This window comes from Durio zibethinus, chromosome 23 (assembly GCF_047325235.1).
Source record: "Durio zibethinus cultivar Kanyao isolate XHJ-2024 chromosome 23, ASM4732523v1, whole genome shotgun sequence".
NCBI classification, from domain to species: Eukaryota; Viridiplantae; Streptophyta; class Magnoliopsida; order Malvales; family Malvaceae; genus Durio; species Durio zibethinus.
In genome coordinates this window covers 6886281-6909790 of record NC_143184.1, presented here as the reverse complement: position 1 = coordinate 6909790, position 23510 = coordinate 6886281, and the positions used below count along the sequence as shown (strand labels likewise).

The 23510-nt window shown below is 33.7% G+C and overlaps 3 protein-coding genes, 1 long non-coding RNA gene and 1 pseudogene across 18 annotated transcripts; 3 read left to right on the top strand and 2 right to left on the bottom strand.

Moving 5' to 3' along the window:
* The first annotated feature begins 1251 nt into the window (after positions 1–1251).
* Positions 1252–4736, top strand: LOC111313100 (uncharacterized). Of its 12 annotated transcripts, none has more exons than XM_089752176.1 (5): positions 1293–1549; positions 1692–1805; positions 3427–3468; positions 3783–3891; positions 4235–4736. In XM_089752176.1, exons 1-4 carry the CDS (start codon positions 1505–1507, stop codon positions 3870–3872), a joined length of 291 nt encoding a protein of 96 aa, XP_089608302.1. In that variant the 5' UTR covers positions 1293–1504; the 3' UTR covers positions 3873–3891; positions 4235–4736. The 12 variants fall into 12 exon arrangements, 4 of the variants coding, with proteins under 4 accessions (XP_089608302.1, XP_089608300.1, XP_089608301.1 ...); XM_089752174.1 differs by having other exon boundaries at positions 1294–1549; positions 3776–3891; XR_016332354.1 differs by lacking the exon at positions 4235–4736 and having other exon boundaries at positions 1252–1549; positions 2962–3468; positions 3783–4062.
* Positions 4737–4783: 47 nt separating this feature from the next.
* On the bottom strand, positions 4784–7514 carry LOC111314418 (uncharacterized). 2 transcript variants are annotated; one of them, XM_089752172.1, is made up of 6 exons: positions 6698–7514; positions 6278–6564; positions 5799–5921; positions 5508–5699; positions 5213–5422; positions 4784–5128 (listed from the first exon to the last, which is right to left on the bottom strand). In XM_089752172.1, the coding sequence occupies exons 1-6, from the start codon at positions 6843–6845 to the stop codon at positions 4784–4786; spliced, it is 1305 nt and encodes a 434-aa protein (XP_089608298.1). In that variant the 5' UTR covers positions 6846–7514. The 2 variants fall into 2 exon arrangements, with proteins under 2 accessions (XP_089608298.1, XP_089608299.1); XM_089752173.1 differs by lacking the exon at positions 5799–5921.
* Positions 7515–7646: 132 nt separating this feature from the next.
* LOC111314417 (FHA domain-containing protein FHA2-like) lies at positions 7647–11658 on the bottom strand. The gene is made up of 3 exons (XM_022915761.2): positions 10963–11658; positions 8919–9085; positions 7647–8143 (listed from the first exon to the last, which is right to left on the bottom strand). Exons 1-3 carry the CDS (start codon positions 11624–11626, stop codon positions 7934–7936), a joined length of 1041 nt encoding a protein of 346 aa, XP_022771496.2. The 5' UTR covers positions 11627–11658; the 3' UTR covers positions 7647–7933.
* A 289-nt stretch (positions 11659–11947) lies between these two features.
* On the top strand, positions 11948–15225 carry LOC149512162 (uncharacterized). Of its 2 annotated transcripts, XR_016332358.1 has the most exons (5): positions 11948–12081; positions 12242–12356; positions 12478–14054; positions 14134–14245; positions 14631–15225. It is a non-coding gene; the product is annotated as an uncharacterized LOC149512162 (long non-coding RNA). The 2 variants fall into 2 exon arrangements; XR_016332357.1 differs by lacking the exon at positions 14631–15225 and having other exon boundaries at positions 14134–14432.
* A 1938-nt stretch (positions 15226–17163) lies between these two features.
* On the top strand, positions 17164–20309 carry LOC111313481 (uncharacterized; annotated as a pseudogene). Its single transcript, XR_016332774.1, has 2 exons — positions 17164–17565; positions 18758–20309. The product of XR_016332774.1 is annotated as an uncharacterized LOC111313481 (transcript).
* The last annotated feature ends 3201 nt before the right edge of the window (positions 20310–23510 follow it).

The window sequence follows — 23510 nt, the reverse complement described above, 5'->3', positions numbered from 1 at the left end:
ATTCAATAAAACTATTAATTATTTATAATGATATTTTAAAATATTTAAAATAGTATTACTATTATTAAAATATTATTTTTATTGTATAATAATATTAAAATAGTAATATTTAATATTATAATATTCAAAATATTTATACTATTAAAATAATTATATTATATATTAAAAGTATTTATTACTAAATCATGACATAAATATTATTTATTTATATTTATTATTAAAATGGGAATATAAATAAATTTATTAGTAAAATATATATTTTAAATTGAAAAAAATAAAAAATGATTAAAAATATTCATGTAATTAAAATAATATTAATATTGTACTAAATAATATTAATTATTAAAATATTAAAGTAATATTAATATTAAAATTGTTATTTGTATAATATTATTTTTTATTATTGAAATATAAAAAATATTTGTATTTAATAATACACAAAATATAATATTTAAAATTAAAATATCAAAAGACTTTTAATATTAATATTTTAATTAAAATTAAATAAAAATAACTTTTTTTGTTAATATACTAATATTTTGAGTTGGATCAAATCAAACTTGAGTTTAAATATCATGTCCAATGAGTGACTTGAATAGAATTATAAAAATATTAAATATTAAAATATTAAAAATTAAAATATTAGATGGGTTTCAATATTAATGTTTTAATTTTTTAAGAAAAATTAAATAAAATATTTTTATTAATATAATAATATTTTGAGTCAATTCAAACCTGAATTTAAAAAAATCATATCTATTATTTTGTTTGAGTAGAAAAATAATCACAAGCTTAATAAATAGTCTTATCTATAAATAGTTCTTTTATGAAAAATGTTTTCCTTTTTAAAAAATGAAAAGACAACTTTTTTAAAAAAAATTATCTTATTATTCATTAATCAGTAAATTATTTTTCGTTAATCAATCAATTTTTTATCAAAAAAATATAAAAATTATTTTCTATTAAACAAACAAAACTTAAGCATATAGATTACTTAAAAACCTATAAATCAAAATTTAAAATTAAATAAATTAATTCAACATTCAATTAAACTTTACCAAAATAATTCTGCATATCTAAATATGAAAACTCCCATCTCAATCCCTAAACTTTAAATTACAACATCCAAAGTACCTTTTCACCTCAAAATTTTTTTAAGAACATATGTCATTCATGTCATCATACTAAGCCATGTTGACAATTTTTTTTAGACGTTAAATGTTAAAATTTCCAATTTCTGAAGATACAAATAGATAGATTTTTGGACTGATAAACCAAAACTCAATAAATCTCTGGGTATTGGGCCTTTCCTTATCATAAAACAGGTCCAGATCTTACCCAACATAACTCTTCCATATTCAAAGTCCAGCGTCTAGTTTCTTCTGGTCCGTAATTGAAGATAAAAAAGACGCAAATTGAAATCATTCATTCATCAAATCTCCCTGGAATTCGCAAACACAACAAACTGAACTCATTGGACCCAGAAAAAGTTCCAAACTAAAACATGGCATCCACCAACCATCCAGGAAAATCGCCATCATCATTGCAGGTCTTTTGACTTTTGCCTTCTCTCACTTAAAACTTTGATTTTTTTTTAATTACTTTTTATTTCTTGAAACATCAGGATTCATGAATGTTGGTTGGCTTTGTTGTGGGTGTTTTTCTTTTTTTTTTTTTTTGTTTTTAAACAGGGATTGCTGGTGGAGGAGTTGGGTTGGTGTCAAAGCATTGAAAAGTGCATGGCCTTGCTAATATTTCAGCTACTTATGCCACTAATTTCGCTTTTGTCACCGGCTGCTATTGTGGTATTTCCTTTCTTCATTGCTATTAGTTTCTGGCTATCAGCTAATTTAAGTACTTAACTGCAAGTGATCAGTAATTATTAAAGCCAAATTTTTTTTTCAATTGTAAATTAGCAAAAAAATGTTGAATTGCACTGTAATTTCAACCATAATTTGAATAAAAGAAAAACCATGAGTTTCATTATCTATAACAACCATATTTTTAATATTTAATTCTTCCAAGATATTGCTCTTTTTTGCATCTAAATGCAGCTTTAATAACAACAACCAAAAAGAGTCTTACAGGAATTCCTGCTACTAATTTTATGCCATTGGTTGTGCGGGTCGGTCATATTTTCTTCAGTGGCTTCATTTGTAGTCATATATAATGCAAGTCATAATATAAGTTTGCTTTGATCTTTTGAAATAAACAATGAGTTGCTTGTGCTAGTGGCAGATCCAGGATTTATTTCGGGGGTGTCCACTTATAATACATATAAAAAAATTATCAAAGGATTTATCAATTTTGTTGATGGAAAGGGTGTCTATGGGAAAATTTTAGGGGTATCCATAGAAAATTTTCCTTTAAATATTCTTATTTTCTAATTTTTTGGGGTGTCCATGGACGTCCTACAACAAAGAGTAGATCCCCCTCTAGCTTGTGCTGAATTCACTTTGTGTGCAATATTTTTCCTTGACAAAGTCATTAATTGAAGTGATGTACGTGGAGAAATTGAAGTAAAGTGGGTGATTGGCTTTCTTGACTTAGATAAGTATGGCGTTGTTTGACACCATGGGGCAGTGCATTGGGGAGGGACTGAACTACGGTAGAGTACCATATTTAGGTGTTTATACCTTGGAATTTAGGTTTGATGCCTTGATGTATTTACTGTAGGGAGTTTGCTGGTTCTCATATTGTCATATTCATAAGAATCAGGAAGTTATCCTCTTCTCCGTAACATAGCTCTGTACCATATGTAGGTACACTACATTCATTTCTTGTGGTCATGTGTGAGTTAGCATCAAAATGCCAAATGCAGACTCCATTCGAGAGAAAGCCTATACCATGGATACTGAAAACTACTAAATCTTTTTCATTCTTGGCTAGTAGTAGTGTTATTGGATAAAAATATGTTACTCAGAAGGTTAATGCAGCTTTTGACTTCTGTGAAAATTCTAGGTTTTTGTGTTAGCTAATGTACCTACGGTGACGATTTTTGAAGATAGTGGGCCAAAAAGCAATATCATGTATTCTGCATTGGGAAATGCATTAAACTTATAGCAGGCATCTAAAACTTTAAGTGTAAATTGGAACCCTGCTTCCTTCCACCTTATTCTTCTCTTTAATCTGGCCATTTACATCTTCATTTTGAGAACACATGCCTTCACCCAGTTGTCTTCGGCCATTTTCCCGCCTTGCCGAGGCTAACCTGATCTTCTTCTTGAGGAAATGAAGGCACTAGGAGCTATAGGCTTTTGCCACCTGGCAGATTCAATAGTGGATGCTTTCGTACAACAGCACCATATGTCTTGCAAACTGTTACTTAAATTGGAAACTGTAATAATACCTTTAATTTGGCAGAAGCCCATGAATTAGTAAGAGCAACTCGTGAAACAGGACCTGATGATCTACTGAATTCTGCAGTTGCTAGATTTGGAACTGGTGCTGTACTGGGTCGTCTACAAGGTAAAGTTTTGTCGCTCTTTCTCTCTCTCTCTCTATTTGTGTGCTTGTGCAAGTGTGGATGAGTATCCGTCTGCATTGCTACCCCAGATGTTTTAAGCAATTAAGTGCAAAAGTTGCTTGATTGTCACTTTTATCATCCCTCATGATGTCTCTTTTAAAAGGTTTCTTCTTTGGCATTTTAGCTGGTCGCTATGTACTCATCTTTACTGTTGTTGGGACGGCAGTAGATTTTGCTGCACTTAAGTTAAGACCTAAATTACGCCTCTTTAGTGAATCTATGTTTGACAAGAATAGCGGTTCATTGAAGTTGCCAGAATGGTCTCCTATACAAGTGCTTGATGAAGAAGCCCTTGCTGCAAAACGAGCTCGAGAAGAAAAACTGTACACACGAAGAAAAACTCTAAGCAAAGAAGAATCATGAAGGTGGGATATTATTCATGTATTAGTGCTTATATAATTATCAATAATAATGCTTTGGATAATGCTAGTTCAGATATTTGGCCGCTAATATTTTCTTTGCTGGAGATTAAGTTTTGGTTCCCCTTTTATTAATTTTTTGTTTTGTTTTCATAATATTGTTTGATCTTCTTGTTATATTTTGCTGTCACCTTTGTCTAAATTTGTTCTAATGAACTTTTTTGAGAATGATTATAACGTCTTTGTTTGCTTCATTGTTGAATATGACAACCAACGATTCTCTACAAAAAATTTGCATGGGTTATGCTTTTCCTGCTTGTAATATAACTTGACAACAAATTTCTGTCAGTTTCGCCTTTTGGACTATGGGTTGCAACTTGCTGGCAGATTGCCAATGGAGTCCATCGAGGGAAATGAACCCTTGAGGTTAGGCATTTGTACGTTCCATGATTCCTCCAGTATGCCCGATGCTCTAGTAATCACACGGTTGTGACAACCACTCCAAATACCAAAGTTGTGCATGTGGGTGACTGTGGTTTATTTAAATAAAGACATGACCAAGTTGTTCGCGAAGCAACTAATTTCCAAAGGCATGAAAGGATGCAAATGTAACCATGTTAGTTTACTATCTGGCAAATGGAAAGGAAAAAGATCAAGTCATCTCACTGCCTCTCCCATGACAACAATTCTGTGCAGGGAGATTAATTTTCTTAACCAAGAAGCAAAGTTCTATTACCATCAAAATATATATGCAGAAACATCTCAAAAGGCAAATTTTGGGATATCTCAATGATCAAAAAACAATACTAAAAAAAAAAGAACATTCTTCTCTTTCTGCAATATTTGAGATATCTTAAAACTTCTAACATTTCTCTTGAGCATCTCTAGCTCTTTCTTATTACTGGTATGTGATGCTTCCTCCAATCTGAGTGGTGACCCTTCTGTTGCAAGAATCAGTTTGTATAGATTGGCTTTTACAGAGGTATTCTTCTCCCCAAGGTTGAGCCTCCCCTGTTTCTACATGATGGTGTAATCCATCATACTGAAGGCGTGGCCTTTTTGTAGATTTCTCCATCGAATTGGATGATTCCATCATCACGCCTATGCAGGGCAAGCCGAAGTCTTCATTGTAAGTAGCCGAGCACTGTTGTGTATTTCTTTCTTGAATCCAATTAGACTTATTAGTTGCTTCTGGCTCCGGCGATAACTCATCAAGTGATAATCCTAAATCGTATAACAGTTCCTGAAAAATGGACAAAAACAGCTTACTTCTTTGTATCTTTCCTATAATATGAACCAATAAATGATTAAGAAAAACAGATTTTACCGTTGGAATTAAATCCCCATCAGCAAGATGCTCTAAATTAAAAGGCACTTTGAAGCCCTCAGCTTCTGTAGGGACAGTTTCATCATGGTTAGTGAGAACTGAATTCGAAGACTTATCATTCTGTTCAATGGTGCTATACAGATTTTGAACCCTCCTATTGTCTTTGGGTCCACTTCCTTCTGTTGACACCTCTTTGAGGTATAAGGGTTCCTGAATCAGAGAAATATGAAATAGTTTTAGATAGTCATCATCCACACAGATAAATGTTCAAAAATTTTCGCATCAGGCATCTTACTTTTAGAACGGCATCCTCTGCAACATGATTTACGACATTAGATGATAAATTAGAGTCTTCACCCTCATTAACCATGTTATGTTGATTGCTTATCTTTCCAGCATACGTCTCAACGCTGCTGCAATGATTATGAACACCGTCATGGTCGTTAGATGCTTCTGGCTCATATGACCCATTCGGGTCTAGGGGGTCCTGATAATAGAAAAATAAACAATAGTTGTGAACATGCTCATCATAACCGACATGGAAAACTGACTGAAAAAAGAAATATATTCTCATAAAGCATCTAACCTCTGACGTTACATTGTTTGCTACATGATTTTCTACATTAGAAAGAGAATGCTGAGTTGATTCACTAGCTTCACCGCTTGAAACATCGGCCTTTTTCTTCAGTTTACAAAGTTTGAAAGTTTTCTACGTAAATTGAAGGGCAAAAAGATCTGTATTATTAAGGTGTATATATAAACAAAAGATCAACCGTCTTGTTGAAACTTTTAGGATGGCAAAGAAAAACAGAACATATAAGCCATAGGATTCAATCATTCAAATAACTTGCTTTCGTAATCATCCATAAATAACAAAGCATGAGGATGCGAAGGTAAACCATATTTGTGATGCAACAGTATCCATAATTTTCCTCATCATCAAAGGAAAGAAAAAAAAAAAAAGATTTAAAGCTGAAGCAAAATATTGGTGCAGTGAAGCTCATGAATAAACTTCATTGAAATGAATGGATATAAAAGAATGTTAGCATGTGAATGATCACTTACTTGGTCAAAATCAGTTGCCTTAGGAGTAACCTTGAGTTCGTACTCATGCATAACCCAAGGAGTCCTGTTTTTGTTCTTATCATTATATTGGCCTTTATGGAAAACCAAGGTCTTCTTGCTGCCAATCTCCTCTCCAGTGTCAGGATTAATTATTTTTCGAGCATTGCCGGTAGGTTTCCAATACCCAACCAGGGTGGTCCTGCTAATTAACTTACTATTGCGGTACTTGTATTTTGGGGGGTACATGAAATACCACAACCGATCCCCAGTCTGCAAAGTCGAACGCCCTGAAAGACAAACACATGCATATTTAACAAATATGAGTATTTGGAAGTGTCGCAACATGTTCAGCAAGACTTCATTCCGGTGATAAACATGCAAAGAAACTGCTAAAATTATGCAATAAATAAATATTATTACCAGGTAATTCCCAAGGCTCTGACTCACAGATGTCTTGGACTTCAGCAATAACTTGGACAACAGAATCAGGGTCGAAGGTTTTGATATGCAGATACTCGATGAGTTCTTCATCAGTTGGGTGGAATCTGAACCCCTTGACGAAATTCATTCTATTTCATGAGATTGCTAAAAGAAACCAGAAAAAGCTGAAGAAGAAGATGAAACAAGAATGATTTATAAGGGTTTAATATTTTACATATATACATATAGATATAGATGCAGTGGTAAAACAACACTTCTTGCTTGCAAAGTTGTGGAACAAAGCATTTAAAGTGGATGCCACTAAACGTGCCTTCCAATATTCCTTATCATAATTTTTATGTCAGCAGGCTTTGATCATCGCTGCATCCTGCCCAACAGCCCAAGTATTTGCTACTTGCTCGGGTGGGTAGCATAACCAAAGTCAAGAATGATCAATATTCTACGGAATGTAGCTTTTCCTTTTTCCTTTTGGTATATGGAATTTGAACTTTGGGTTTTAATATTTTAGGGAATGTAACAACTACTGGACCACATTAAAATGAATCTAGAATTGGTTCCTTATATAGGAATCTTGCTCAAATTACTTGTTCCTGAACTTGTTCGTCAAGTTTTAGGCTTTAGCTGACCCCACTAACTGTTTACTATCCCAAGTACTTCGCATTTTCGTTATGGTCCCTATTATCTGCTACAGGCACTCAATGTAGACAAGTTCCAGAGTGCTTGACGCAGACTTTCCCGTAGGATAAGGGATTTGCATCTCCATGAACCAACATGGATCTCATGTGCAGTGGTAGCCTTCTAAAAACTGCTAGTATCATTATAATAATCTAAGCTATAGATTCTTATCAACCAAGCCACCAAGAGAGTTCATATAGCAAATCTCAAATGGATGTGACTACCGGCATACTAGTTATAAAACAGTATAATATTTAACAAGCATCCTTTCGTGGAAGGAAAGTTTTATTGCCAGCATAAAATGTACAGGGGATTCATTAAAAAAAAAAAAAAAAAACAGATGACAGTAATAAATCTTTTAAGTCTGCCATCCAGCTACATATACGCAATAAGTCAGTTCAGAGCTCAAAGTGGGTGGCTCTCCAGATTAAGAACATTAGCATCATTTTCTACACTCTGCAACTTCTTTGAATTCCCCAACAAGACAAGTAAGATGAACATACAAGGGAAGTGCCTTCTGGATGCTCTGTGACCATTATTCTATGTAAGCAAAGATACAAGAGAGACGAACTCCAGGGTTATCCGGCCCTTGGATCTTGTGTTGATAACAAAGTGTTCAGGGTATTTTCTTAACAACATAAGCAGACCATACCATGGTTTCCCCTTGGATTCAGGACCAGGCCAGTCCTCAGATGTAAGATACCTTCTAACTCGGCTGTGATGCCAGATATTACTAAACTGTTCAACCAGCTGAATAAGATGAAATTACAGGAAGTCAGCAATCTTGTAAAATCTTAAAACTAAAAAATCACAGGGCTGAGATAAACAAAATGAGAAAGAAAAAAAAAATGCAGGGAACAATGATCAGAGCTCCTTAAGCAAACATTAGTCAATGAATTATCTATTCTTCTTTTATAAAGATTTATTAACTTTTTAGACATCCAATTGAAATATGCTATGGAGATGCAATCATCAAATCATTCAATTTGAACCCATTTAAAACAAATGGAAGTTAGGAGTGGAAATAGTTAGTGCATTTGAAAATCCTTAAATTATAACAATAAACTGAATAAATCTTGTTTGCTCCTCTAAATTGAAGAGGAGGAAAAGGAAGAAGGCATGTGAGAAGAAGAAGAAAAAAAAGTAGAACTACTAGTGGTGGTTGTTTTCATTAATCATTATCACTCTCTGATAAGGATTCTCTTTGTTTTCTTTCTCCAATAAGGTGCATCATACTTCCGGCATCTTTGAAAACATGACATCAATCAAACAGGAAATGTTGTAACTGCATTCCTACTCTGTCAAAATTTCAAAGCAAAATATAGAATAAAACCATTTCCAAGTCAAAGTCTTTAAAGCATGGTAAAGCACATCAATATGGGGAGAATCAAAAAGCATAAGAAGGCTACTATCAAGCTGCCAGGGGTGTCATAAGCAAAAAATCATTAAAACTAAAATGATGCAAGGTCAAAAGCTCAAAATGAAAATAGCATAAGATTTAGATCACCCTAAGCTTAAAACTAACCTCAGCATGAAGTTTCTCCATGGCCATCCATTCTCCAGGACCACAAAGATCAGAAAGCACAGTAGCTACAGATGACACCACATCCTTTTCTTCCAACTGCATAAGTTGTTGATTATCAGATTCACGGTCAACTCTTGATCTTCCCTCTCCCTTCTTCTCTCCAGGAACTGCAGATATTACCGGGCCAATGAAACAGAATTTATCATCCGTTAAGTAAATAAGAAAGATGTATTTCTAGTTACTAAGTTGAGGTAAAATATAGAGAGAAAATGTTGATGGGACCTTCTTCTTTACAGGAACTGCATACATTACCGCGACAATGAAACAGAATTTATTATCCATCAAGTAAATAAGAAAGATGTACTTCTAGTTACTAAGTTCAGGCAAAATACAGAGAGAAAATGTTGATAGGATTGAAAGAGAACAGCTTTAATGAAAGTTCATGTCCTCAGCTGAAAAACTGATAAGTGAAAAAGACTAACAGAAAACAATAAAACTGTTCATGGAATCAAACAAATAATTTCAGTGCTATAAAAATCAAAAGGAACATTTTTAAATGATAGATATAGCAATGCTTAGCAAATTAACAAAAATTATATACCTAAAACCTCATAGATAACATGATAAGTTGATAACTATAAAAAATTACTTTTCTACCAGATTCTTGCTTATTTTCAGGTTGAGGAGGCAGGATATACCACTAGCATCCTTCCAGATTTAGATCTGACTAAAACCAAGCTATGCATAAGCTTAATAGAAAAGAGTCAGATGAAAAAGAAGAATCAACAGCCTATAATAGTGTGGGAAATGAAATTGAGTGATGAGAATGTAAGTGTTGCTTGAGTAAATACCGCAAAAGATAACAATAAATGCCATAAAACCAAAGTTATGCCCTCCATGACTGACCGACTATGGCAATTTATAACATCTATAAAGTGTTAAACCAGTGTCAGTCAATACTTTCAAAAATCACTATTCATCATCTCTCTCTTCTCTGGAGGCATCATCACAAGTTTCATTAAAAGCTTCAAGCTGACTACATTGGATGTTCTACTTCTACAGACTATTCAAGTCCTAAGGAGTATCTTTAACAATTACCAAAGAAATTAAAATAACTCAGAACAAGGATAACCCAATGGCTTAGTGCAAATTCTCAAAAACCAGATCAAAATTCACTAGGAGCTGCAGAACGAGAAAAAAGATAAGCAATGGTATATTAAAGCCTAACTTTTGTTAGATCCAACTAAACAGTGTCAACTCTAAGAATTTGCCGTCCACTATATACATCTTCTTCAATTTTTACTGTTATCTAGAGCATTAAAAAATCTAAATTCTGTAAGGCTCTGCTTACAGTGTAACAACAACTAACTCCCAACCAAGAAAAGGGAACTACAAATGAGAACAATAGGAAATCAACTGCAATCGCAGCAACAGACGTTGAAATCCTAGAGACATTTTTAATGATTCAAGGAACACAATGGGACACTCCTAGAAAATGATGACAAAGATTAAACCATGAAATCAACAAGGATGATGCTTAGGAAATGAAAGACCATTAGGAAAAAAGAATTCAGATTCAATCTAGCAAATCATTTTCAGTGCTGCAACCACAAGTATTTACCAAAGCCAGTAACTATGATAGCCAAAAAACCAAGAATAACATAGGAAAGAATGCACCCGAGGCAAGCAATATCATAACTCAGACATAGATATTCTCGAAAACCAAGATCTGTCATTCTAATAAACTAACATGACAAATCCCTTTTGCTATCTGACAAATCCCTTTTGCTATCTAACAAATGTCTTAATACTTCAGCATACAAGATGGCAGAAATAATCCCAAAACAACAATAATTCACAGTATATATCAATCTCTAAAAATCTACAAAATAATAAACTTTACAAAGCAATTATTAAGGAATGGTAAATTTTCTTCCTACATTTCCATGATCACAGCTACTGAAAATATAAAAGACAAAATTAGATTAAACAATCGCACAAATGATAAACCTTTTAAGAAAAAACAAAAATCAATTTTGCTAACCTAATCCTCCCGCCAAACCCGTCTTTCCTCCTGACCCAGCTTCCACCCCACTATACCACTCTTCCCTCCTAACCTTCTTCCCACCACTCCCAACATCCTCTTCCTCCCCATACTCCTCCTCATAATACTCTCTTCCCTTCCCTTTTTTTGCTCCCGCTGCCACCACAGCAGAACCCGACACAGACCCCACTGTTCTCCCCGCCTCCATTCCGCCATGGTAACCATGATGCGGCATCCCTCCAGCCGCGGCCCCAGCCCCTACTGTCTGGTAAATTGAAACATGGTGCCTAGGCGCGAGGGCTCCCCCGAGAATGCTCCTCACGGGGAGAAGAAAGTAAAATTCTTTGTCGCCGATTTGGAGGAGGTCCTGGGAATCGAGCTTGACGGGAGGATTACCAGGAAGGTGGAGTACGCCTTCGACGAGGCAGCCGTTTTTGCCGAGGACTTCAAGCGCGAAACGGCGACGCGTGAAGTCGTAGAAGATGCGGGCGTGGTGGCGCGAAATGTTCATGCCGCCTCCGAGGCTGGCTAAGTCGACGTCGACTGTGGATTTCTTGGAGTTGCGGCCGAGCATTATCGAGTAAGTTTGCATATAGTATTCGAAGTCTTCGCCTTGTAGCTTGGCGAACCCCGCCTCCACGTCGCTCCCACCCGCCGTCCCCATCGTCGAGTTTGGTTTCGATTGAATTATTGATCGATCGAATGGTCGATAAAATGAAAAAGGGTGTCGGAGTTTGGAGGGTGGTTACTTGGTTGTCTCATCTTCTATGGCCTATGAGGGTTGTTTGGTAACTTTATTAGGTAATTTCTTTTAGCAGGTTTGTCAAAATCTAATAAAAATAGCTTCAACTTGTTAAAATAAAACCCCAAGGTAAAACCAAGTTAATGGAATTTGGGCTCGTGGGCTGCTAAAGGGTATCAAACCTTCTGTTTTTTGTCTGCTGATAAAACGCTGCGTTTTCTTCCTCAAAGTCGGTGATGTAAAGGAAAATAAAATTTCCAAACAGTCCCATAGCTGGGCATCACTCTCCAAATTCGAAGCCAAACAAGTGAGAAGAGAAAGAACCCAAAATAATTGAAATCTTCAAATTCCTGAGAAGTAGAAATAATCAAATAAATGTATTTTCTTATGCATTTACATTTAATTACAAAATTTTTTTTTATTTTTTTTATTCCTCAAACTAGGAATTTTAATTTTAAAACCCTGAAAAAACTAATCTTTCTTCGGCTTCGGCTCTTCTTCTCGTGTTTTCTAACGAATATGGTTTTGGATTAGCAGATAGAGACGCAGGCTGATCTCGTGGAGGGTGCTGGCAAAAGGTCGGTAAAAGAGAGACTCAATGGCAACCCCTCGGACAACTCTCAAATCGGCAGCGTCGAATCACCGGAGAGAGGTTTGGTTTTCTCTTTATTTTCTGTTTGTTTCCACGAAGGTTTTATTGGAAAAAGAAAACCTGGGCTTATTTAGTTTCCTTTTTCATTTATTTACTTTCAAATTTCATATTGGATTTGCAGCGTCGAGGTAAAGAAAAGGCCAACTTGGGCTGACCCAAGTAAAGCCCAAACCCAACCACATCCGGCTTTGGTGCCTTTTTCTACTTAATGCCTAGGCCTTTCTTCTTTCTATGGCTGCTAGCCCAGTCCCGCTTGAAATGAAAGGATATGAAAACCAAAGCATTCAGATCTGGACTTCAGCGGCAAAAAATAAAAAAATAAAAAAATCCTGCCTTAGATGGTAGAAAGCCCAAATGAACCAAAGAGTCCGAACCCCTTGGCCGTAAACTAGGAAAAAGGTCAAAAGTACCTCTCTTTGTACCTTTGTTTTGTTTTCTTTGTTCACTTTTCTTACTCCTTTCTTCGTTTGCTGTCCCTTGTGACTCTTCTCCTCTTTCATCTCTTTTTTAGTTCAAGTTATGTTCTTTATTCAGTCGATTTACTCGTTGTTCGATCTTATTGTTTAATTACTTTTAGAAAAAAAATCTTAAACTAAAACTTCCAAGTGATGATTTTTGGGAAATTTGCACAAGGGCTTTGAGTTCCTTTGATGAAAAAGCAAAATGGAACTTTGAAAAAATATTTTAAATAAATTTTCCCTCTGATGGCGGTTTATAGCTTTGATCCGCTTGAGCTGATCGTGTGTGTGTGTTTGTTTGTTTTCATCATTTAAATGGGTTTTAGTTTGCTTACTATTGGATTCAATTTATGGGTTTTAGCCTTTTAGCAAAATAACTAGATTTGACAAAGGTTTGATACCATTACGTGAGTTCGCCTGCTGATGTTCGGGACATTTCGCTTATGGGCTTTGAGTTCCGTTCTTATGGAATAATAATGAAATATCATTTCTGCTTGAACCCTTCTGATGGCAGTAAATAGTTAATCTGTTTTCTTTTTATATGTCTGTGTTTTTAGTTTTGCACATTTTGTTGTATGACACTGCCCAAATAGCATTCTACGATTTTTTTTTGCCTTTCGTTTTTCCTCTTTAGCTGTGGACGATGGACCTAATAATTGTAAAAAGGGACAATCTAAACACTATTACGACTGATTTTGTGTGGTTAGATTAGAGTGAACTAGATACTAAAGATTTCATTAATGCGTTCTTGGTTTATTTAAAGCTTATTAGTTGGTGCCTCTACTTATACATGCTTTCTAGGTTTTTCCAACTGATAATGAAGTGTAAACAAACCGTTTGTTGTTTCTGTTTTATCTTGTTTGTTGGTGATTTTTTCTACTTCATTTTGCAGTTTATTATACGATGTGTTTTTCGTATTTGTACAAGTCTTCATCGCTTTATAAATATCACTGACAAGACCCACATGCTTATGCTTAGACGCACTCTATGTGGATTAAATGGTTGTTAGTACTTGAGTCTTTGACACAGCACTAGATTGTTTGCATTTTGGTTTTTACCTACACACGATCTGTCTTTGTCTGTTTAAAGTTTTAAGTGGTTTGAAATAAAATCAGGACTTCTGAACCAATTATCATTGCCAATCCGATGAAGCATGTTTTGAAGATTGCTAGTGGTCATCTCTGCGCTTTGGGTTGGCTTCTTGCAGGCAGCCATAATACCACAAAGTCATACTTGGTTGGTGAGTTTTTTTTTTTTTTTTGCCTTAGATTTTCTTGTTTTATTTATATCCACTTACTTTGTGCTATGATTTTTTTCAGCTACCCATCTATTTATCGTGGCACTTGGATGCTATGGTTTATTGGTGGTTGGAGTTGGTCTAATGCGATTCCCAACTCGCCTCAGGAAGCATTGCTGCTGCAGCAGGTTTCAGTATCTTTTTTTTTTTTCTGTATATCATAAAGTTTTTATTATATATATGGGTAATTAGTGATGAATGTCTTCCCATTTCCTTTCCTCTTCTGTTTTTCCAGTATGCTTTTGAGCAGGCTGGTAATATGTGGAAGTAAAATGTTATTGGTAACATGTGGAAATAATATCTGGAAGCCACTTACAATTTTTTGGTGTTGCTCATACTTGTTTAGTAATTTTTTTCCCCCAATATAACCCATTGAAAGTGTGGAGTAAAATTCTTTGTGGAATTAATTTTTGCATTTCATCAATTATGTTAATCTTGCACAAAGCTCATGCATTTCGATCTTTCTTCTATGATGGTGCAAAATGACATGTTTATGCTTAACACATATCTTATTTCAAGAGTCAGACACCTATGGTAAAGTTAGTTTCATGATCTCACAGTGCTTTATGCATCACTAGATTGGTTGAGCTTGTTTGGTATGATCCAGAGAGTAGTGACCACCAAGCTCTAGTAAATATACAAAGAAATTGTTCATTGGGATTTACTCTTGATAGTGGGCAGGAAGGAGATTGGGATGACGGATCTTCATTGTGGAGGGGAGATTTAATTAGGATTTTACTTTATATATTCAAATCAAATGAAAAACAAAATGCTACTGGTATCCTCGAAAGTTTGTTTTCCAAAATATTACTAATAGTCTATTTCTAAGTTCTATAAGCAACTTTAGTTTCCAAAAAATCTTGTTACTATTCGGATTGATCTGTTTCTGGATTTATAATTTGCATTTTGAACCAATTTAAAGTAATTAATTTTGTTTTATAAAAATGGGTTTCAATATCGAAATACATTCTATCAAACACAGGGACTATTGTGATGAAATCAGACGTCCTTTTCTCTTTTTTTATTCTGCAGGACCATCTTATTTTCAGGTATTTGCTTAAACGTAAAACTTTCTTTGCTTTTGGCCATTTCACTGTCACTATGGGTGGCTTGAAGTTTGTTCAAAATTTTGAATTCGGATTGAGTTCACGTTCAAATGATTTATATAATCGATATTTAATAAATTTTAATTTTAATTTTAAATATATATAATTTTTTTATAAAGAAATATCAATCATTATGTTTTTGGTACATAATATCAGTCAAATTTTAAGAGTCAATATCACTGGCTTTGGTTGAATTGTGATAATCTGTAAAGGCCAAGAGCCTAAAGATTATGATTTCATATATTATTAAAAAAAAAAAAAAAAACAAAAGAAATGGTTTTCTAAGGGTTTTTTTTTTCCCTAGAATTTATGTGGATATTCAAATTTTTTTATAAAAAAATTCTATAAACCCTAACATATCCATGCAATTATTACGTATCACATGTTTTCTTCCATTGACAGCTTACTCATGTCTGCGCAGAAATATATATATAGATATAAATAAAGGTTTTTACCCTCTGCATGTTCTTTCACGTGCATAATAAACTAGACTGAAATTTACGTGAAGGTTTTCACTTTTCAGACAACTAACAATAATAGTTGCCGGTTGCCACTCTTCACCAAGCCTTAGCAACTTTTTTTTGTTTTGGGGGTATTGAAAATAAAATAGTAGCCTTAATAATTTTTAATACAATTGGACACAGCTAAAGAAAATAAGAGATTCAAACATATTTCCGAAAGAAAGAGATTTAAACATTGAATCTTAAATTCTTGATCCTTTGTTGGAAAGGTTACAACTATCAAATCTTTACTCAAATCTAGATTATTGTATAAATCAATGAACAAAAACAAGTCTTCAAAATTTGTCATTATGGAAAAGAAGGAGAATTAGAAGATTTAGACAAAATGAATTTTTTTTTTTTAAGCAGGTATAGGTTTTTATTTAATAATTCGCTATAATGTTTTTACGTCCAGAGTCCTCTAAAGATCAAACAAGATAAAATTCGAAATTTGATTTAATTTATTTATACATTCGGTGACATTAAGTAAGGATAGGTTTTTATTTAAGCATTCTCTAGAGTGTTTTTATATCCAGAGTCTTTTAAATATTAAATAAAATAAAATGCAAATTTTGAATTAATTTGTTCATGCATTCGGTGACATCAAGTAAATTTAATGTTTGAATCTTAACATTTACGATTTTTTGAAAAAAAAATAAAATAAAATAATATAATTAATAAATATAAAAAGATATTTTAATTTTGAATTCAAAATCATATCCAAACTTCTAATGTTGATGTCAAATCAAATTACTAGTACCAACTTCATTAATTTGATGATTTCAAAAAGATAATTAGGTCAAGAATATATCTCAATTTTATTTCATAACTTGTTTAAAATATTTCCAATTAATAATGTATTTTTTAAATTATACTAATAATCATGTATTATATTTATATAATCAACTATTACAATTATTGAAAAATCAACTAATTAACTATAATATTATTAAATAATCAAATCACAAACAATTAATTATAAGACCCCTTCATTTTTAAAACATAAATGTAAAACCTATGGTTACAAAAATATTTTATTTATTTCAAATCAAATGCTCATATTTTAACTAAAATTATTTTTACTTTATGGATTTTGATGTTGCAAGTTTTTACTTGATTTTACTATCACTACTGTAATTGAGATTTTTAATCAAAATTTGACGACAAACAAAAGTCAATAGCCATGCTGAACAGATTCTTACATCCTTTTTTTTTTTTTTTTAAATAAGTTTGAAACTTCTCCAATGGCTGCCGCCTGTATATAGATTCCAAAGGAGGTCTGAGCTCTGAGTTCTCAAAGTATTTTTTTACACAGACAACTTTTTTTGTTTTCCCAAGATTCCAGCTCAAAAAACACCACCATACCATATTCCCTTCCCTTTATTCATTTGACAACCATCTCGTCTCCTCCCTTGCCTTCCTTTTTCCCTCACTGTGAAGCAAACTCTCAAACACTTCACATTGCATTATTTTTCACTCAGAGGACTCAAAATGCCAGTCTCTCCAGATCCAGCCCTTTGACAAAACCCAAAAGCAAAACCCATTTCTGTAGACTCGTTAAAACATTGAAAGTTTAACAAGAAAAAAAATGGGTGGTCTGAGAGAGTCGTGGTGTTTTTGCAAAGGAGTAAGCAAGACAGAAAAAATGAAGGGTACCATTTTCTCAAGTAAAGCTCCGGCGATGGCCAGAATTATCGGCGCCGCCGTCAATGGAATCTCAGGCATCGGATTCCTCATCCACCGGAATCTTCTATTAACTACTCACGTTAACCTCCCTTCTGTAGCTGCTGCTGAGAGCTCCGAGATCCGGCTCCAAAACGGCGTGGCAGCCACTCTCGTTCCTCACAGGTAAACTTTCTTTTTTTCCTGGGTTTCGTACTTCTTGTTCAATTAATGTTGAAAATGAGGGAATTTTAATGTCATTTACTTGATGTTGTTATCATTTACGATAATGAAAATGCTTTTTGATTTATGATTGGTTGATTAAAGAAATGTGGGTCCAAGATTGATAGTTGTAGAATTGATTTTCATACTTGGTAGAATTCTCTGCTTTGAGATTTGATTGAGCTAATTCTTTTGCCTTAACCTTTTATGCTAATATTTCATTAGATGTTCGAACATATGGTTGTCAAGTTTACATTAGGAAAATAACATTCTTTATTAATCTTTGTTATAACTACAACCTCTTTCGTGTTGACATTTCATTGCCATAAATTTACTATGAATGTCTACTTTAACTGCTATTTGTGCTTCATTTCTCCTAGAAGTTAAATTATTTTAGATTATTAGGAGGCCTCTAATAGTTTTACTTTAACTAGTAGGTATGCGGCCGAGGTTTGGTTATTGGATTTTATGTATTAGTATCAGGTGCTAATGATTAGTACTTTGTTTAATTTATTTAATTTCAAAATATGTTTATGCGTGAGGACGTGGTAGCTTGAGTATCCTTTAGTTTTCTTCAATGAAGTTGTGTGGGGGGAAGATGAAAGATAGTATGCCTTTTGGAATAATGTATATACAGGATAATTTACCTCAACCTAACCATGGATGCGCCCTGAAATTTTAATATTTCCTTTACCTATGATGTCTTGAATTTGAATTCCATGGTTCTCTTATTAAAGGCAAGTTCTTTCCCATTGGCAGCCGTCAGGTACTAGCGGCTATAGGAATGCCCTCACTCGGTTCACTCTTAGAGTATGTTGAAACTCTTGACAGATGATGAAAAGATAATCTAATGCCTGATGTTTCGTTGGCTTGTTGTAGTGAGCTGATAAATGTTCTGATTGTTCTCTTGGCTGGCCCATTTTGTGGCTGTGTTACGGTTTTACTCCACCTTATAGCCTCCACTTCCCCTCTGCTTCTTCTGCTTTGTTTTGGTTTAATAGTTTCATGATTAAAATTCCTCTGGTAACTAATTTACTGATATTATGCATGGAACAAGGAAAACAGGCGGCAGAACTCGTGAAATATTTCTTTCTAAATCTTCTTTCTTTTATTTAGCATACTTCAAACTTAACTCCTGTCTTTAATCTGGTTGCAGGTTTTTCATTACCAGCTCTGTTTTAGATCTAACAATAGTGGGCCTAGATGCCATGGATGGCGAATCAAATACCCAGGGGCAGCAACCTCATTACTTGAAGACCTGTTTTAAACCAAATCTAGATCTAGGAAGTGTCGTTTACTTTCTAGGCTACACAGAGAAACAAGAATTGACAGTAGGTGAAGGAAAGGTGGTTATTGCCACTGACAATCTCATAAAACTTTCAACTGATGGAATAATATGGAACCCTGGCTCAGCTGGATTTGATGCACAGGGGAATCTTGCATTTATGATCTGTGATCCTATGAAGCTAGCTACATCTCCTAATACCAAGTCGTCCTCAACTTCTTCATCCTCATCATCATGGAAGAAAGATACTCCTATGCAATTTGGTATTCCTATTCCCATCATTTGTGATTGGTTAAACCAGCATTGGGAAGGTAGTCTTGATGAAGTGACCAAACCCAAGCTACCAATTATTAGATTGATGTCCTCTGGCCAGAAGAGTGAGCATTCTTCTGCATCCTTCACAATGCGCCAGGTTTTCAAGTCAACGGAACTTTATAACGACAGGACTCCATCTTCATCAAATATAATCTCGAAAACAAGGGATCAACCAGGACCAAGCTCTTCTGCTGCGGTGAACACTGTTGAAAAAGAAACGCCACTTTCTGATCCATATGTTGCACATGTGCAAGGAATCCCAACTCCAGAAATATATGAATCACCAAAGTTGACTGCAGTCCCTCTTAGGAAGAAAGAGACTAGCCAAATCCAGCTTTTGGATATAAATTTTCCTTCCAGGATTGCTAAAACTGAAGTTTTGCATCCAGCCAAACAGCTACATCTGAACTCAGATGACAATGGTCTAAAGGAGCTTCCTCCAGAAATCCCATGGACAGAAGATCAGATCAAGAATAGAGTACAGACAAGTGCCAGTGCCGATGCTGATGTTGCCTCAACGGAATCTGTAAATGGTGCCCAGAGTGAGTTCCAGTCTAGTTCATCTCCTATAGAACTTTCAGAGCTGCATAATGGGTATAGCAGTGAGGAGGAGACCATGTACTCTGCTGAAACTGCTGAGAGCCGAAACTACACAAGTCCTAGAGAGGGAAAGTTTCAACAAGTGGCGAGGAGCCAGAGTTGTGTGGGTTACACTAGATGGGGAGCTGTTCAAAGAAATCCTGTGGCTCGCAGGGCTTTGCTAGAAAAGCAGAGGAGTTTTATCCATGGAAAGAAGACTTACTCACAAGGGGCAACGTCTCAAAGGAGTAACGACTACTTTAGCCCTACAGTATCCTCAATCATGAAGAAGCGTAACAACTCAGAGCAGCCACCAAGCCAACCACGCCAAAGCACCGATCATTTATCCCCAAGATGGATGTTTTAATGATTAGTGATGAGCATGATACCAAATGAGGACAACAAGCCAACAATAAATATATAGCTGTTTACACTTTCTCTATTAAATGCCTTTATTATTTGCATTTACTGCAACTAATTTGTTGAGACACTGTGCAGACTGATTCAAGGTGAATAAGAAAGGATTTGGCCATGATATTGTAGTTCTGACCAGTGATCCAAGTAGCCACATTGTTAATACAATTGCATTTTGAGACGCGATTGCCAGCAAGTAGCTTTGAGAACAACTTTATAAGTATAGAAATCTACTTAAATTTTGCAAATGGAAATTTACGAGACTGCATTATCACTGCTGTTACTGCCTCAAATGTATGAGACTGTAACTATTGTCCATTACAGGCTTCTAATTGCTGATAGTTCCCCATTTCTGATAGATTGTTGGAGAAGGGTTTTTTTTTTTTTTTTTTGGTTCTTTGGTACAAACTTGGCAAATTCTTTACCTGAGGAATGCTCCTTCGTGCTCAAGATGACGCTTTAGTGTCTCTGTCATTGGGGCCACTTTTCATTGTTCTATTTTACTCTCATTGGACGACCCTAACTTGCAATAATAGCTGTTTGACAAAATTTCTCAAAGAATACTTAGCTTTATTCATAACCACGGAAAGCCTTGCAAGAAAGAAGAGAGTTAGATGGTCGCACACTGAAAATAAAAAGGACGCCAAAATGGCAGTGTCATCCATTACCATTAGCACAACGCCAAGTGCCACGGAAGGAAAGCACTAAAAGCAAGTTCTTTAAAACCCTATTGACAAAAGAAAAGCAAAGAGAAGTCGATTGAATATTGTTTGACTTCTCCCCACTTACCTAATTTCTGTCAAAATTTAGCAGTCGAAAGAAATTTAGTGAATCCATGGATGTCGTAACAGATTTCATTTTTTTCTTGCTGCCTTGCCTGAATTCCACACTCTCTTGCTTAAAATGATGCATTTGTTCTTTCGTGCACATATTGTTTGATAAAATGTCGAATTGAAATTATTAAAGCACTTTTGAAACTTGTGCTTGCTACTCAAGTTGGGTCGATGATTTCTCACCTGTCTGCTGCTTGATTCCATGATTATGGTAACTTGTTATTTGGACTGTAACATGTGATCATGATTTGGATATAAAACAAAAATAATTTAAGAGAAATTCTAAATAATCTGAAAATGAATCAATCCCAATATAAAACCTTAATTTTTTATTTTTGAGTTTATATTATTTATTATTTATTTTTGAATTTGAATCATTTGACACATCTTTTAGCTTAAAATTTAACCTTCTTAAGAGATTCCCTCAACACATGAATGATCAAGTTTACCTAATAGTTAAATACAAGAGAGTCGTCGGCATTTGTAATCATATTTTAGTCTTAAAAATCATATATTTCGTCTATTCTATTTTTTTTATCTATCTTTTTTTTAAAGATGTTTCCAAGTTATATATATTTTGAATATCTAAAATTTTGAATATTTTATATTTTAAATTTTTTTTATGACTTTTTATTTTTTTGATACTAAAAATTATAAATCTTAATTTTATAAAAAAAATTAAAATTTAATATTAAATACATTAAAATTATATTTTTTTAATTTTATAAAAATTAAAACACACCAAATATTTTGAAACGAAAAAAATAATTATTTTTATAAAATCATTAATAATATTCCTGAATACATGCTTTGTGGTTGTATAATGATTTTTTTTTTGTAAGAAATAAGAATAAATTAATTATAAAATAATACGTTACATAATATATCCAGTTTTATCTATGAAGATAAATCTTTAACAAAAGAAGAAGGTTCACTAAACACCACATAGTTGACCTCGTAATGATTAGAACTATTACAATAATTGCTATTATCAAATCGGATAAGGGTGTCAGCACACCTATTCTCTTTCCTAAACATGTTAAACATACATTGATCTTCAAAATTTTTCATCAACTTCTTACAATTAGAAACCAAAGAGAGTACCACAAGATTAATCATATAATGATTTTTAATCATAGAGATAATAGTGATAGCATCAAATTTAATTTTCAGCTTATGAATATTGAATATTTTCATAAAAAATAATTTATCTCTAAAAGCTTATAATTCAATTAAAATATTTGAACACTTTAATATATTTAAAAGAACTAAAAATTTATTTTCTTTCATTATTTCGAATAATAGCTCCAACTTCTATTTTTTCAGGGTTATCAAATATTGAATCATTTGTGTTTAATTTATACCATTTTTCATTGAGAGGTTTTTATCTAATGAACACAAAAAATTACAACGAAGCCCAAATTTTTCTTCGACTCATCGTAAAAAATTCAACAATCTTCACAGTGAGTAATTTCACAAAATCAACGATCTCACCATCGTATCTAAAATTTCTTCCATTCCTTTCAAGCCAAAGCTCCCGTAATGAATTATTTTATCTTTATCCTAACTCCCCGTAATGTTGCTTTGTTTTCAAAGAGTTAAGTCAACAGTCAACAATTTCACAATCACCCACGTGCATGGCTCCTGCTCCACTCTGTTCCCTTAAATTTTAATCCTCCTTAATTAATTCATCGAAAAAATTGTCTTATGCTAATAAAATACAATTAAATCTTCGACAAGCATAAGATAGTTAGATCCATTCACTAATTAAAAATAAAATTAAACGTACGAAAATTGATTAATTTTTCATAATCTAAATCTTCATCAAACAGATAGTGTCTTGTATTTGAGGGAACTAAGAACACTTTTGTGTTGTTAATGCTTTTGGAGTCGCCTTGGACTTATCATTAAGATTATCTTGCTATTTTTTTTTTTTTTGGAGTAATTGTTTTGGTGGAGTGATTAACTTCCCCCCAAAGTTTTCTCCCATCTTATTGGTTAATTGACAATTGAAATTAGAACAAGAGATAAGAGCATACGAATTGGCCAATCAACTTCTAAAATAATTATCCAAGGCAATTGCTTGTTGCACTTGGATAAAGTTTCATCCATTATGGCCAATTCAATTTAATATACGTGGAAGGTAATTCTTTTATAAATTTATTTGAATTAATCTTGAACGAAAATGAATAAAATTAAAAAAAGTACTCTATCACTTAATAAAAGAATTCCAATAGTGATGCGTCCGTAGGATTAGTAGTTTGACTATGATTATGGTTAAACGCACATTGATTTTGAGTCAAATTATGTAATCTTACTATTGTCTCCAAAGTCCAAACTCACCCTGTCTTTTTTTTTTTTTTCAAACTCACCTTTTCAAAAAATTGTTATAATCAAATAAATATTTTTTCCTGTGTTTTGAAAATTAATGTAATGAAATTTTTTGGTACAAATAATATAATATAATGTAATTTTATTTTCAA